Source organism: Ambystoma mexicanum, chromosome 5q (assembly GCF_040938575.1).
Source record: "Ambystoma mexicanum isolate Mex_15411 chromosome 5q, UKY_AmexF1_1, whole genome shotgun sequence".
Taxonomy (NCBI): Eukaryota; Metazoa; Chordata; class Amphibia; order Caudata; family Ambystomatidae; genus Ambystoma; species Ambystoma mexicanum.
This window is the reverse complement of record NC_090933.1, coordinates 1,256,741,659-1,256,757,553: the sequence shown is the minus strand read 5'-3', so window position 1 is coordinate 1,256,757,553 and position 15,895 is coordinate 1,256,741,659. Positions and strand designations below refer to the sequence as shown.

Below are 15,895 nucleotides of genomic sequence, written 5' to 3'. Positions count from 1 at the left end.
TGCAAGGAGCCTTGCAGAGCTTTAAGGAAGGTCTGAGTAGGAAAGTGGGGGCGAAGCCAAAGAGTAAGGAAGTCTGTCCGTTTGGGGCTGTGGGTGTGCGCACGTAATCTTGCCCATTGCACAGGCATCTTTAGCATTTAATTTTGTTTGTATTATTTAATTACACATGTGAGCTAGGTTAAATTGCCCCTTTTGAAACAAAAAAAGACCAGGAAGTGTAAATCCTGGTTTGGCCCCGAGCTTGCTCTGTTATGGAAACAGCTTCGTCAAGCCATGAATACCTGTAGATTTTCTAAGTTAAATAACGATGCTGTTAGAGCAAAGGCAGTTTTTTTAAAAAGTAGCCCTGTTTGAGGCAAAAAGGAGCTTCTTGCATGAAGAGATTAAACAGGCTGGCAACCAGACTAGGGCTGTCTTTGAGGTGGTTTCAATATTTAGTAATCCGGTATGTGCGCTAACGACTATGGCTCCCTCCCAGGAACAAGCAAACGCATGTAATTGTTTTTTTTAAGAAAAGATTGCTATTATTCAAAAGAGTATAGGGCAGGGATGGTCCCCAAGGTTGGAGGAAAGTACAGGGGGAGAAAATGAACAAGAGGAGAGGAAGCAGGGGGAAGAAGTTTTCCACTTTTAAAAAGTGGATGAAGATGCGATTCTCGCCCCCATCGGTCAATTGAAGCCCACTAATGACCTTTCATGCGGAATGCCAGCATGTACAGCCAAACGACTGGCGAGTAATATTTCGCCCTTTATTACCACCTTTTGTGAATAAGTCACTACAAGAGTGTCAAGTCCCTAGAGCGCTAAAAAAGGATGAGTGAATCCACTGCTAAAGAAATTTAACTTGGATCCGGAAGTAATGAATTACGGGCCAGTGGCTGATTTGATATGGCCGACCAGAATTTTAGGAAAGGTCGTGTGTAATCAATTTCAGGCATTCGTGGACAGAGAGAGACTGTTGGACAACTTAGTCTGGGTTCCGTCCCTATTTTGGTACGGAGATAGCCCTCCTGGCTGTACACGACCTGCTAGAGGCTGAGGATAAGGGAGGGTCAACCATGTTGTTGATGCTGGACCTATCTGCAGCCTTTGACCCTGTGAACCACCCGATTACGTTACAACATATTGGGCATGTTGGAAAAGTGTTGAACAGGTGATAAAATGGTTCAAATCTTTCCTTAAAGACAGATTTCAGAGGGTAATACTGGATGGTTTCACCTCAGAAATGTTGGAGCTGAATGTGGGGTGCCTCAGGGCTCTGTCTTGTCCCCCCCCTGATCTTTGATCTGTACTTTTGCCCGGTCTTTAAGATATTTGAGAAGTATGGCCTGAGATTCCATTCATACGCAGACGATACGCAGTTATACATCTATTTATTACATTTGTTACACGCCCAGACCCTTAGGTATCACGGCGAGGTTACAGAGCAAAATTAGCATATTACACACAATAATTCTCACATTGCACAATGCAGTCATTCAAAAACATGATTACATTAAGTTACACACAAGTAGACGATACAGGTTGCATTCAGCATATTTACACCCGTTCCAAACCGTTGTCCTTTCTTCTATTTAAAGAGCCAAGTTTTGAGTGATTTTATTTATTTATTTTGTTTTTTAAAATCCAGAGAGGGAACCTTCTTCTTTGATGCTATTGGGGAGGGAATTCCAATGTTTAGGGGCTAAATATTGGAAGCTGCTGCCCCCTGCTTTAGTATTCTTGTATCGGGGTGTCTCTAAATGTCGGAGGTTGTTAGACCTTAGTATTCTTGCGAATACTTTTTTTTTTAATGACTTTGTATAAGTACTTAGGATCTGTGTCCTGTTGGCATTTCTAGGTTATGCAGAGTGATTTAAATATGATTCTTTCTGCAACAGGTAGCCAGTGGTGATCTTTCCTGATATTAGATATATGGTCGGATGTCCCGATGCCTAGAGCTGCTCTTAGGGCTTTGTTTTGTATCAGTTGTCATTTTTTTAAAATTAGATTTTGAGGTACTTAAACACTACAATAGTTGAGTCGTGAGAGAATCGGTGCTCTGGCCAAAGTGACGCAGTTAGTAGGGGTGAGGAATTGTATGAAATGAATTTCGCTGTGTATGCTGTGGTGGACAAGAGGCTGCTGATGTGTTTAGTCATGGAAAGATTGCCATCCAAGAAAACTCCTAGGGTTTTTACTTGTTTCAAGACTGGTATGGTAGTACCATCAATGTTGATGGATGCATAGTCAGGGTGGAGGGTACTAATGTTAGATTTGGAATCCACTATCAAAATTTCGGTCTTCTCATCGTTGAGACAAAGGCTATTTAGAGCCATCCAGTTTTGGATAATAGCATAGATTTTATTGATGAGTAAGGTGTCATGGGTGTAGTTACCTGAGAGTGGTATGAGGATCTGGGCGTCATCCGCAAAGTTGGTGTAGATGACACCCATATCATCTAAGGCTGAGAATAGGAGCTTAGTTTATGCATTGTAAAGTGTGTGTGAAAGACAGGAGCCTTGTGGCACTCCAATGGGGGCGTGGGTGGGGTCAGCTGCTTCCTTCGCTATAGTGACTCTAGAAGTTCGGTCAGCTAGGAAGGATTTAATCCCCATAGTTGCATCCGTGGAGAAGTTAGTCATTAGCTAGGGTAGCACAGAGTTTATCATGATCCACTAAATGGAACGCAGCAGAAAGGTCTAATAGCAGGAGGATACATAGTTTACCTGAGTCTCTAATAGTGTCCATTTGGATATTGAGGTCCTGTAGAGCCGTTTCGGTGCTGTGGTTTGGCCTAAATCCAGATTGTCTTAAGCCAAGAAGTTGGTTATTTTCTAAATGGGTTTGTACTTGATTATAGGCTATTTTATCAATGATTTTGAGTAGAAAGGGGACTGTCGTTATTGGCCTGTTATTTGTAGGTACAGTTGGGTCTAGAGAAGGCTTCTTAAGTAGAGGGCCGCCCAAGGCTTCTTTGATACTAGCTGGTATCAGATAAGCTTTAAATGAGGCATTAACGAAGTTCGTAATAATGGGTGTGAGTGCATGGGCGCAGGATTTAACTATGTGAGCTAGGACAGCGTCTCCTTTGCAATTTGAAGCTTTAAGTTTGGAGATGGTGTTACAAACTAATTCTTGGGAGACTGGAGTGAAGGCGAATAGTGGGCTGGTATTAGTAATGGGGTTAAGAGGGTGTTTGTCATTGGTAGATTTACTTGCTAACAGTTCCTTTTTGGTGGTAATTTTAGTTCACAACAATTTAATTTTGGTTGCTAGAGCATCTTGTATGGTGGTGCACCATTCTTTGCTCGGTATAGTAGGGTTGGTAATGGGGATTGGGTTTTCCAATTCTCTCAGGATGGAAAATAAGTCTTTGGAATCAGAGGCTGCGTTGTTGATCCGTGTATTATAGGCATTCGCGTTGGTTGAAATTATTGCTGACTTGTAGTTTTTGTTAGACAATAAGAATGCGTTTTTTGATTCTGGTGTTGGATTTTTTCTGAAGGCATGTTCCAAAGCGCGTTTCTTTCTTCTAAGATGGACTAAGTCATCAATAAACCAGAAACATGACCGTTTGTCGGTGCATTTCGTTTTGGTAGTTAGGGGTGCTATTGCATTGATGGTAGAAGTAAGACAGTTTTTGTAAATGTCCGCTAGGAGACATGGGTTATCACTGGTGATTGACAGTGCGTCTAGGGCTGTGCTCAGTATAGTGCTAAGATTTCTGGCTTCATAGGTGTGAGTAGATTTTTGTTCAGTGGGGAGGGGTTCATCAGTGATAATGGTGAACTGAATGTTAAAATGATCAGTCCAACTGAGTGGAAATATGGAATCAATAGCAGCGGTGGAGTTGTGCGTAAGGATCCAATCTAGGGTTCTGCCCTTGATGTGAGTAGGGGTGTTAATATGTTGTGTAAAGCTCATATCCTTAAAAGCTGAATGAAGGGCTTCAGCTTTGATGTCGCGACTATCATTGAATCCTAGATGTATGTCTCTGAGGATGATACATTTGGTATTGGGTTTGATAAGTGGGGAGAGCAGGAGAGGGATATCTATTTCTGGATGGCTATTTGAGTTGAGCGTTCTGTAGATGACAACAAAGTTAATAGTGGATTTATCATTGATAGCTAGTTTGGTTAAAAGTAATTCGTAACCATCAACACTTTCAATGGGGCATGATCTCAGTTGGAGATTAGTCTTGGCTATAATAGCGACTCCGCCTCCCTGGGAATGAGTCCTATCCGCTCTGAATATGGTATATTCATCTGGGATAGCAGAGGGCCTGAGGCTTGGTGCAACCAGGATTCGGTAATGACAAGGAGATCAAGATGAGAATCAAGTATAAGATCGTGAATTTCTGTTGCGTCCGCTCCTAGGGAGCGGGCATTGATGAGTGCCCCTTTGCGGTTGGTAATGGGTTTTTGTTTAGGGACAGTTGATTCGGTGGCTTGCTTGGGGCACGAGGTGGGGTGGGGTTGTTTGGGTGTGATTTTAGGCAAATGGAGGTAGGGGGAGCCTGAGGTTTGGGTCTGTCTATATGCAAAAGGGTGTGCTCCATGACCATGCCAATGAGTGCGGGATCTTAGACGTAGGCATCTGGTCTCTCCCAAAATGGGGTGGGAAGGATGGTTTCCAGTGATAGGAAGGATTTGCGTGATCTCTGATGCGGGTGGCTTGGTGTGAGAGGTGCTAGAGTAAATAGGGTTATTAGGCTAGTGGTGTGTGGTGACTGCTGGAAATGGTGGTATTGTAGGTAAGAATGGCGTAGGAGATGTGATTGGAAAGTGCCGAGGACAGGCTGCTTTAGACAAACCATTCTTATAAGCTACAAAAAGATTCCCAAGACAAGGTACTCTATTTTGAACAATACAGAAAGGAAACATGATTGCAGTTGACCAAAATTGCATGTTGAGTATAAGTTGCAGTATCAATACGATGACTAGCATAATATAGCTAACTCTACAACAGCGAGCTAGAGTAGTCACTTTGCATAGCTTGCGCTTAGAAGAGGTGGGCTGGAATCAATTTAACATCGAGATCCAGAACCTTGAGGATGTCTTTGAGAGAATGAATCTGTGTATGGAAGAGCTTAATAAGTGCATGGCCGTTGAATGCTGCCAAGACGGAGATTATACTGTTCGGCCCAAAGGACAAAATGTTGTTAGAGAGACAAAGCCCCCTCCCCCATTGATTTTGGGGGAACAACTGCTGTACTCTTTTTTAAAAAAAAAAAAAAAAAAAACACCTGGGCTGTATGTGGCACGAGAACCTGAGCAGTGAGACCCTGGTGGGGTGGAAGGTGAAAGTCTTTTATGCACTGCGATCACTAGAAAATGTCCTCCCGTTCATTTCAAAGGAGGACTGGGCAATGTCCAACCCCCACCTGGACTACTGTAACAGCTACCTAGCAGAACAAGTGGCTAGACTCCAGAGAGCTCAGAACGCGGCAGTCAGAGTAATAGGACAGCTCAGGAAACGGGACCATATGTCATCAATGCGGAGATCCCTCCACTGGTTGAGGGTGGAAGAGAGAATTAAATTTAAAATGGCCTGTCCAGTTTTTAAATGCCTGAGAGGGCTTGCACCCGACTACCTCGCCGAAAAGATCAGGCTATACCACCCAAGAAGAAATTTGCGTTCGGAAGATAAACTCTTGACATGTGTTCCACAAACCAAATGTGTCTCCAGAGGAGATGGAAGATTTGGTGTCTTTGGACCCAAGGTCTGGAACCAACTTCTGGAGATTAGAATGTGAGAGACACTCGACCTCTTTAGGAAGAGGTTAAAAACATTTGTGTTTAAATAACTTCTCACCGAATGATACTCCTGCTTTTCTTTATGCTCTCATGGTTAGTGGTCATCTGCGCCTGAATACGGTTTACTCTGTCTGGTGCGCGTAATAAATTAATCAAAATCAAATTAAAGAAACCTTCCAAATCTAATACAAAAGAAATACATCTGTATACATTAATCTAGTTACATCATTTTCACAATAGGAACTTTTATAATCTAAAGACCTACATTATATCAAGTGCATTATAGGATTATTAAGAATGGTTTGATTATCCAAATGTATCATTTAATAGATACAGAATAGTCTTGAGGGAGTCGACATTTAGTTAAATATATTCAGACATATAGCAAGTCAACAATCAAGTCTAAATGTAGTAATCTCGTTCTATTAGGTTGACTTTTCAACATGAAACTGTGGCTGCTGCTTCTGTCTGTAGATTGTGATCCCCTCCTTCCTGTATTAGTGAAATGAAACATTCCTTGCTTTTAATGAATGCTGGGCAATGTATATGTGATGCACACTTGTCAGAATATTGCCATGCACACGTCTCCTTTTTCTGTCCCTCCCCCTCCAGGTGTATATGTTTGCTGAAGCGCTAATGGATGGCGCTGTGAAAATGGGCATGACAAGTGACCTGGCCAATAGAATTGCAGCGCAGACGCTGATGGTATGTTTATCTTTTCAAAGTATTCAACTGAACCTAATGGAATAAAACAAACAAGATACGGCTGTTAAATTTTGAAAGATCTACTATATAGTTCAAGACTTAAGGCCACTCATGTTTTATAACTTTAAGTTGTAAAAAACACAATGCATGGGTACTTTTATACTGTATTGAGTGCTTTTGCATTTACAAAATGTGCAAATATTTGTTTTGAATATCCTCGTTTGTAAACCTATACATATGTAAAATCACGCCATTGTATAACTGCCATACACCCACTACACTGCTTATATTACAAGCCAAACGCAATATTACACTTTGAATTAATTGAACAGAAAGGATGTAATTTCTAACCGAAATAGACTGCAAAATGTTACATTCGAGGTGTCCGAGGCGGTGGTGGACTGGCTTATAGGGTACTTTGGAGATTTTCCGGTGGGCCTTGACTCATGGGCCTCTGGTGTGGGCACCCCCTCGCTCACAGATGCTGCCAACAAATCCAAAAGTACCAACAGACAATAACCTCCCCCATCATCCAAAACCTGAACACGTCATCTATAATGTGCAGGATTACTGTCCTATACTGCACCCAGCTCGTAAGCCAGATTGAAAGACTGCCAATAAGTTGTCATTTTTGTTTTCTTATTCAAACATTTAATCGTTCTGTGACCCCCTTTCTCTAAAGATTTGCCCAAAAAGAGAAGTCAAAGGTTGGATAAGCATTCCACATCTAGGTTGTTTTTTTAGTGATAGGCGCACGTGTCCCATTTTCAACTAATATGGGAAACCGCCCTTTTTCAGTGAAAGGTGAAAAAAGGGGCAACATTTGGAGGAAAAAAACTCTTTAATTTCTGAAGCTGGACAAGCATCATGAGCAAAATAAGTTGGTTTTGTCATTAACGAATAGTGTTTCCAAATCCGCAGGAAATTCTCAGACATTTGACTTTACAAGTTGGATGAGCAATATTCCATAACACCGAAGATATCTCTGCGTATAGTAGAGAGCCTCTCCTTTGTCTTGTGTATTGCATCCTCATTCCTCCTTGCTAGTGCTAATACAATCTAGGGATCTGCCTTTGCTTCTTGCCATTGTAGCTGGTTGGACTGACTGGCCTTTCTGAACTTTTCCTTGCCTGCAGTTGCTGGATCCCTGGTACCATATTTCTGGCCTAGGTACTTAAGGTTAGGGGTGTCCATCCTAGTCTTCCTTATTAGGAAATCCAAGTGGTTTGCTGCTTTTCTGCCTCAGATGCCTTTTGGGAAAGTTCTCCTCCGGCCATTGCCTCCGTCATGGGACTGTTTCCGTAGTGGCTGACTGTACATCCGACCTATGATGTCTTGCTGGATTCTGCTGGGCTCCTGTTGCTGTCTTTACTGGTGCTGAGTTATTCACCTCATGATTTGGGTTTCCTGGTGTCTTCTTTGTTGGACCTTCCTCACCTAGGTCCTTGCTAAGTTGCCGGTTGACGTGACACCTACCTTGAACCCCCAGCTACTACGAACTATACCTAAACCAAACAATCAAACTTGCTTGCGCATCTACTATTCCTCGGGCTAATTCGGAGAACTTAGCACCGTGGGTACTTATCCCCGGGTACTGGGTCTTGAGCACAATGTATTGATCTCATTCGCTAGTGTCCCCTGTGTGTGGGATTAGTTTAAAAGACCCCCCTTCTACCGTATATCTTCATTGTCTGAATTGGGGTTGTACTCCCTCTGTAACCAGTTATTCCTGTCCTGTTGGTTCTTGAACGCTAGCATGGAATCTTTCATGTGTCCTTTTGAGTCCTTGGGCTTGCCTCGTATGGTGTATAAGCAGATCTTACACAACTTTTCCCCATGGCCAGCAGTTACTCTGCCCGTCATACACCAGGTATGATACAAGGCATTTATAACACGCCTGTACACAAGTGTTTCTAGGCGCGACAAGACAAGGAAGGGGAGACAAAGGGGCGCAAAACAAATGATTTTACTAGGCCTTGTCATTCAGACGATTGAAGGGGAAGGGGAAAGGAGAAGTGCCAGGGGTAGGGAAGGGGAGAGTGCAATAAGCAAAGCTCAAGTAAGTGCCGACGAGGTGGCCAGCGCTAAGTAAGTAGTGCAAGGAGGCAGGGAACTGTAGGGTTGCCGATACAGTCCCTAGTGTGCGGTAGGCACGGAGGCAGTGCAATGGGAAACTGGTCATAAAAGAGCCTGGTCCCCATAAGGTTCAGAGGGTGGCCAAGTAACTAGTTGGTGAGCAGACAAGAACCAATACGTTAAAAACCAAGCATTTGCAAAGCCAGCAGGTTTGGCTTGTGTATAAGTATTAGGCATTTACCAGGCATTGATATAAGATGTCCAGGTACTTGCACCATTTTGCACCTGTTACCATCTATGAACAATTACTACCACTCCGGCAGTGCTTGGCAAGTGTCTTTCCCATGCCTACACGAAAGCCCAAACTGTTGGCATTGCCAGTGCTTGTTGAAACTTCCAGACAAGTTTAATCTGCTTAATTGATGGTTGAGCTGGGAGATTACATGGGGAGTTTCAGGGAATTGGAGAGTAGGCTGGCAATAAACAAAGGAAGTTGCAACTCATTCATGTGAGTGAACACTCTGCTGGTACTTAACCAAAGCCCAGAATGTAGAAAGGAAATTGTACTGAAATGTCGCCCTCATTTGTGCGCCCTCGCAGTTACTGTGACTTTTGGGGCACACAAAATGAGGGTGACATTTACTGCGCCCAAGCAGAGCGGGAGTTGCGGGGGGTGTCCCCCGCTCTACTTGGGCGCCGTAATGGGAGTCCGGGGTTGTGGGGGACACGAAAGGAAAAAAAGCACCCTGCGGCGTCGGCTCTAACCCACGTTAGTGGGAGGAGCTGATGCCGCAGGGATGGCAGGGTGCAGGCGGCACACAGTGTGTCGCCGCCATGACAGGTAAGTTGGGGGTTGCGGGTGGGGGTAGGAAGGGAAAAGCAGGCCGGGGAAGCGGGCACAGTGATCTATATGATCGCTGCGCCGTAACTGGCGTCAGCATTTCAGCCAGCGCAGTTATGGGCGGCGCAGTGATCACATAGATCCTGTATAAAGGACTACTATGCTTCAGGCTGCTCATCGCATAGAGTACAAAGTGGCCAAACCCTTTCTTTGGCCGGATGTCCTGGGCAGGAGCTGTGATAGGACACATTTTGCCGAATGAGACCACACCAAAGAGTAGTAGGACATACTGGCACGCAAGTGAAAATTTAAAGACATTGGTGGACAGCAGACTTTGAGCAGTCTTTCTAAATGAACTGTCACACTACGGAATGCACATCAGTTAGGAGCTGACGGGCTCGCCCGGGCTGGCAGAGGGAAGCTGTGGATGTTCCAGGTAAGCCTGTGTCTGTGTTGGAAAGGAGGGAGGATGTTTGTAGTGGGGTAGGGAATTGGAAGGGCTCGGCAAGCATGTAGATGTGTGTGCGTTTGCTATATTATTGTCACAGCCTGTTATCATAGGTCGCTGTAAAGACGGGCAGCACCATCATACGTGCCAGTATGAAATAATATCACAGTGATCTCTGTAAAAATATTAAAGCAGCACTTCTTGTAAAATGGTGTAATACCAAAGGCTGCTACTAAATGTCCCTGCAAAGCAAGCACATGCATTCAAAATAGACTGCACTACTGAAAGTCATTCGGAGAGGTCCTTCCTGCAATTCCTAGGATGGTTCAATGAAAGAACCATGAAAACATATGTGACCCCCATGATCAACACGTCGAAAAATAACTCGGAAATGGATATAGCAACCGCAGAATTACAATAAAACCTTTGGCAGCAGAAATATCAATGGGCAATCTTAACATAAAAAATATAATATCACAGATTTTATTAGTGTTCTTTGTAAAATTATTGAAGCAGCACTTCTTGTTCTGGGGTAGACCTTCGCAGGTGTTTCCTGTCGCCACGACCCATTCCCATCCTCTCCATGGATCGCGCAGCCCTGCACAGCTACCCATATGAACCTGATCCCCCACCCCCCCGTAGAACCCTGCAGCTTTCACCTACTATTGGCATCCACCCACTTATGATTAGCGCCTGCTCAGCGGTCGCACTCATCGCTGATGGCATAATCAACAATGATCACTATGCCATTTTGATTATGGAAACGTAGTTGACACCCTCCTCGCCCTGCCTCTGAATGTCCTCCTACCCCACTGCTGCAATAACCAACATACTGACTACTGCAAAGACTGGAGGTGGGGTGGGAGTCATGGCCCTGCACAGCTTCTTTGAATCCCTCTCATGCCAGTTCCCATCTCAAGCAAATACTCCATAACATTCCACCTTATTTATACTACCTCAAGGGAGTGGTAGCTTCATCAATGATCTTAACCACTTTTTGTCTTAGGCAACAAGTCTCCTACTCTAATAACATCCTCCTTGGGGACTTCAACGTCCCAGAGTCCCAACCAGTAAAAGATCTACGTGACTCCTTATTCTCTCTGATGAACTCCATGGACCTTACACAGATTCCCCATGCATGTCAAAGGCCGCAAGCTTGACCTAGTACTCGCCTTCTCTTCCCCCATGTTTGAATCCTGTCCTACATGACTTGATCTACCATGCCGCAATCACTTTCTCATATCACAAAGCTCCCTCACCAAGGCAAGGCTATGATTGAATGCCATGCCTTCAGTAATTTCCCTCTAGGTTCACAAGAGGAATGTTCACATTGTTTCCCACCACAGGGAATGCCTCAACCATCCTGGATATATTTAACCTCTTCGCCCAAGAACTAGTGGATATCCACGCGTCTCAAGTCTAGTCGCACCCTGATACACATCCGAGCTCAACGCCAACAAACGCTCGATAAGATCCCTTGAAAAGTGGTGGCGCAGGTATCGCAGTCCAGAGGATGTCTCCTGCCTCAACCCAAGCAGACCCATGATCTCCAGTCGGCTTACTACATCTCCACCATTGAGGCAGTTTCTAACGGGAGCAATGGAATTTCATCCGATGCAATTCACATTGAATTTTCCTGTTAAAAATGAGGTAAATGTTAAAACTGTGGTGTTGGCCGATTGTGATCTGAAAGCAACTGCAAATATAAATCACTTTTGATAAGTTACTATATCTTGTCCCAATTTCTTTAATCAAAGTGTGAGTGCTTCTGATTCACGATAGCTGGATTCACTTTGTTGTGTTAGTCTGCAACAGGTGCAGCGGCAGATGCTCTAAAATCCTGGAAATTTATTTGCCGTTTCCCATGAACAGGATAACATCTTTACATCTAAAGTCCAGGGCTCAGGAGCATCGCTCATCTGCCACCCACCTGTGCCTTTTGTTTCCTTGAAGCTGTAGAATGAGCACCTGTTCCTGGGTTTCCAGTGTTGAATGTAAGACTTATGGAATGGTCAGGTTTGCATCCTTTAGTGGTGTAATGCTGTAATCCAGGCACACTTCAAATGGAGGTCCAATGGAAAATCCATGAAATTTATCAAGGCCAATATAGACCGCTTAATACAGAGGTATCCAGTAAAAATGTTGCCAACTAATAGTGTATTCAGTGAACAAAGTGTGGTGAAAATACCTTTGCAGTGAAACAATCGCCCAAAAAGTAGTACAAAATGCTTCTGCAAATTAGCCAAAAATGCAGTGCAGTTAGGGTATGCATTAGGATTGTGGGGTCTGGGGGCAGTAGATGGGGAAAGGTTAGGGTTAGAGTAAAGATTTCACTTAGAATTAGGGTAAGGGTTGAGGTTGGATGGTTGTGGAGGGCTGGTGACGTTAGTTTGTTTAGGGGTTGAGGAAGAGTAAGTGTTGAGATGGGGTTAGGGTAAGGCTAAGGTTAACAAAGTAAGTGTGGGTTACAGTTAAAGAAAGGGAAATGGAGGGCTGATTTCAGAGTATGATGGGGCGATCAGGATGTGGTAAGGCTAAATGTAGCATTGGAGCAAGGGTTTGGGTTAAGGTAAGGTCTATGGAATTTGTGGAGGACTAGTGATGGAGTTTGAGTTAGGGTCTCCATTTTCTATTTATTCATATGGTGTTTTTTATTGCGGCACATGTAAAGAAGGTACTTTGGAGTGTCGAATGGTTATGGGAAGTACAGGATGGGAGTAGAATAATGGTTGCAGTTAGTGTTGGGAATAGGTTCATTGTTGCGGGCTGGCGATTGACTGGTTTTATAGGAGGTTTGGGTCATTTTGGGGTTACAGCCTTGTACTTGTTTAAAATGAGCTTTTTTGACAACATTACTGGTGGCATTTTCACACTGTATATTACTTGTATATTTTGACAACATTTTGTAACCTAATTTTTCACATGACTATTTTCCTGGCGACATTTTCACATAGCACCAATGCGGCGCACAAGTCTTTAAAAAAAACAAAAGTGGGGAACTCCTAAACATATGCAGTCGGAAGTAACCTCAAAGAACGTTTAACATTACTTAAAGTGAAATATGCAATGTTCATTCCTTTGGCCTTTCCTAATAGATGAAAGTACACAGGATAAATTAGCATTTGTCTTTTGAGAAAACAAAGGATCAATAACCTTCCTGGTGTGATTATCCTGCAACAAGGCTGTATGAAGGCGTACCCCGTTCAAACCCAAGAATCTGTTAATTTGTGAAGTGCCTTTTTAGAATTTTTATTTTTTGGATCAGATTGTACATTGCATTTTTTTCTTAGTGCAGCACCCTCAAATAACAGGATGTAGGTTACCCAGAAGATGCTCAGATGAGTAGTTCGAGGGGATTGGGTCCTCTGACGTATTCCATATCTATGACATGTAATCACCACAGCTGTGCTGCTTCGGAAACTTTTCCGGCGTCGGCGTCCTGCGTCGATGACGTCGATGCGCCGACGTCGAGGACCTCGTCCGACGTCATCCGATGTGATAAGTAGGACGCACGACGCCCGTAGCCTCAGTTCCGTTTTTTCTGCGAACGTGTTGCTTCGTGTTTCTCGGTTCTAAGCCTCGACTCTTTGGAGTTCTGTTCTTTCTGGTTCTTCGAACCTGTTCGTTTGTGAATTTCCTTCGGCGATGTCTTCCACTTCGTCTTCAACCCCGCGTCCGGGCTTTAAGAAGTGCGGGGAGTGTGGGTCCAAGATGTCGGTGACTGACTCGCACGACGCCTGCCTCTAGTGCCTCGGGGAGGCCCACGACACGGATGACTGTATCGACTGCCAGTCGCTCACGTCCAAAGCCTTACGCGAACGTAAGAAGTTGTTGTCGGTAGGTCGGGTGTCCAAGCCCCGGAAGTCGAAGTCGGCGGGGCTTTCGACGGATGATTCGAGGGGTGACTCTCCGCGTCATCGTCGGAAGTCTCGTCGGTCTTCTTCTAGGAGTGGGTCTTGCCACTCCTCAGCCTCTTCGAGGCATTCTCGGAAGCGCCGTCACCGGTCGCCTTCCAGGTCCTCTTCCGAGGATTCTGCACGGCACGTCGGTTACCCCACCAGCCGTGCGACGCCGGAGGAATGGGCTTCCTTCGGGAAGAAAATGTTGGCGATTCTTGAGTCGCAGGGTACTCAGCCGTCCGCGCCCCCGAGTGGGGTCGGCCGTGAGAGGTCGAGAGACACCGCTCGCAAGAGTGGTCGGCACGAGTCACGGGAGCGGTCCCGTTCGGACAAGGAGGCTCGTTCTCGCCGTACCCGTTCCAGGTCCCGGTCCTCGACGCGTTCAAGACCGTGTGCTCCTGTGAAGTCTTCGAGGAAGACATCGACGTCTGAGGCGTCAACAGGCTTTCTCGAGACTCCGGCTTCGAGGAAGTCGTCGAAGCCATCGACGATCAGGTCGTCGAGGGACACGCTCGGGGCTCCGGCTTCGAGGGCTGTGTCGACGCTGCCGATACTGGAGGCGCTGCATCTGTCTTCGACGCCGATTTCGTCGACGCCAATCCTCTCGGCGCCGTTGCCGGTTTTCTCGACGTCGGCGCCGATTCGCTCGATGCCATCGACGCCTTTCGTGTCGGAGGTGCCCCGTGTCACGGGTGTACCCCCTAGGAAGGCTCTGGTTAAGAGCAAGCACTCTCGGGTGCCTTTTCGCCACCTGGAATATATTTCAGAGGCGGATGAGGATTCTGATGGCCTGGTTCCTAGTCAGGTGCCAGATGACATTGTCTCGGGCCATAGTCAGTTTGACGATTTGAGGCAGTCACTGCATGATGCCAGTGGACTGGACACCTCTCCGGAGGTGGAATTTTGTAGGCCTGAGCCTGGCTCCCATGCCGATTCCTCGTACCGGCGCCTTATGGCTAGGGTGTCTGAGTATCTGGGATGGTCTGCTCCCCCAGGGGAGTTTGTGCAGGATGATCTGACGGACATCCTTGATGTTGGTCCCCCATCTGACCCGGTACTGCCGTTCCATATGGCTTTACAGAGAAGGGTGGCGGTGGCTTGGACTGCTCCGGAGAGTCTCCCGGCGGTGGGCAGATCCTTGTCGCGTAAATACCGTCCAGCCAGTAGCGACCCCTGCTACTTGACCAGGCACCCCACTCCGGAAAGTTTGGTGGTGCAGGCGGCCCCGGCAAAGCAGGCGTCGTACCCTACCATCCCTCCTGATAGGGACGACAAACGTTTTGATGGCTGGGCGAAGAAAGTGTTTTCTTCTGGTGGTATGGCGCTTCAGGCGGCCAACTCCATTTGTGCCTTGTCACGTTTCACGCACACTCTGTGGAACTGTGTTGCGTTAGCGGCTGAACATATTCCCGAAGGGGATGAACGGGATGGTTTCCTTGCTATGGTCCAGGATGGTAAGGATGCCATGTGTGAGTCCGTTCAGTCGGGTCTGGACTTGGCTGAATGCGTCAGTAGGTCCATGGCGGCGAGCACCGTGATACGCAGGTTTGCGTGGTTGCGGAAGTCGGGGTTTGCTCCTGATGTGCAGTCCCGGCTCCTCAACATGCCCTTTGACGGTGAACACCTTTTTGGCAGCAAGGCTGACGAGAGCCTTGAGAGGTTGCAGACCTCAAAAGCTGCAGCGAAGTCGTTGGGCGCTGCAGTTCGCCAACCTCCGCCTTTTCGTCCTAGGGGACAGCAGTGGAGGGGTGGTTCCTTTCGCTATTACTCGACCTTCAGTAAAGCGAGAGGAGCTGGCAGTCAAAGAGGCCAACGCAGGGGTACCAGAGGTGGACGACAGGGTACCCGTGGTGCCAAGGCCGCTCGGGCAGTTGCCTCTTTGCCCTCAGGTAACGCCGCAGCCGCTCCTACTCAGTCATGAGGCCAGGTCCCATGGTTCGCCGGTTGGGGGAAGGCTGGCGCAGCATCTTGTAGAGTGGCAAGCCATTACTTCGGATGTGTGGGTTCTGGAGATCATAACCCACGGCTACTGTCTTCCCTTTCGGCACAGGCCTCGCGACAATCCACCGGGGAACCTCTCTTTGAAGTGTCCGGATCCGCTCTTTGCGCAGGAAATTCAAGCCCTGCTGGAGGAGGGCGCTATAGAACTGGTGCCTGTAGCGGAGAGGAACAAGGGATGGTATTCCCC

At 46.1% G+C, this 15,895-nt stretch overlaps 1 protein-coding gene across 1 annotated transcript in view; it reads left to right on the top strand.

Moving 5' to 3' along the window:
- Positions 1 to 15,895, top strand: part of PYCR3 (pyrroline-5-carboxylate reductase 3) — a 183,617-nt gene that overhangs the window by 132,786 nt on the left and 34,936 nt on the right. Inside the window, exon 5 of the mRNA XM_069621766.1 lies at positions 6,351 to 6,443. Coding sequence (XP_069477867.1) covers positions 6,351 to 6,443 — 93 coding nt within the window. The remainder of the gene's footprint in view (positions 1 to 6,350; positions 6,444 to 15,895) is intronic.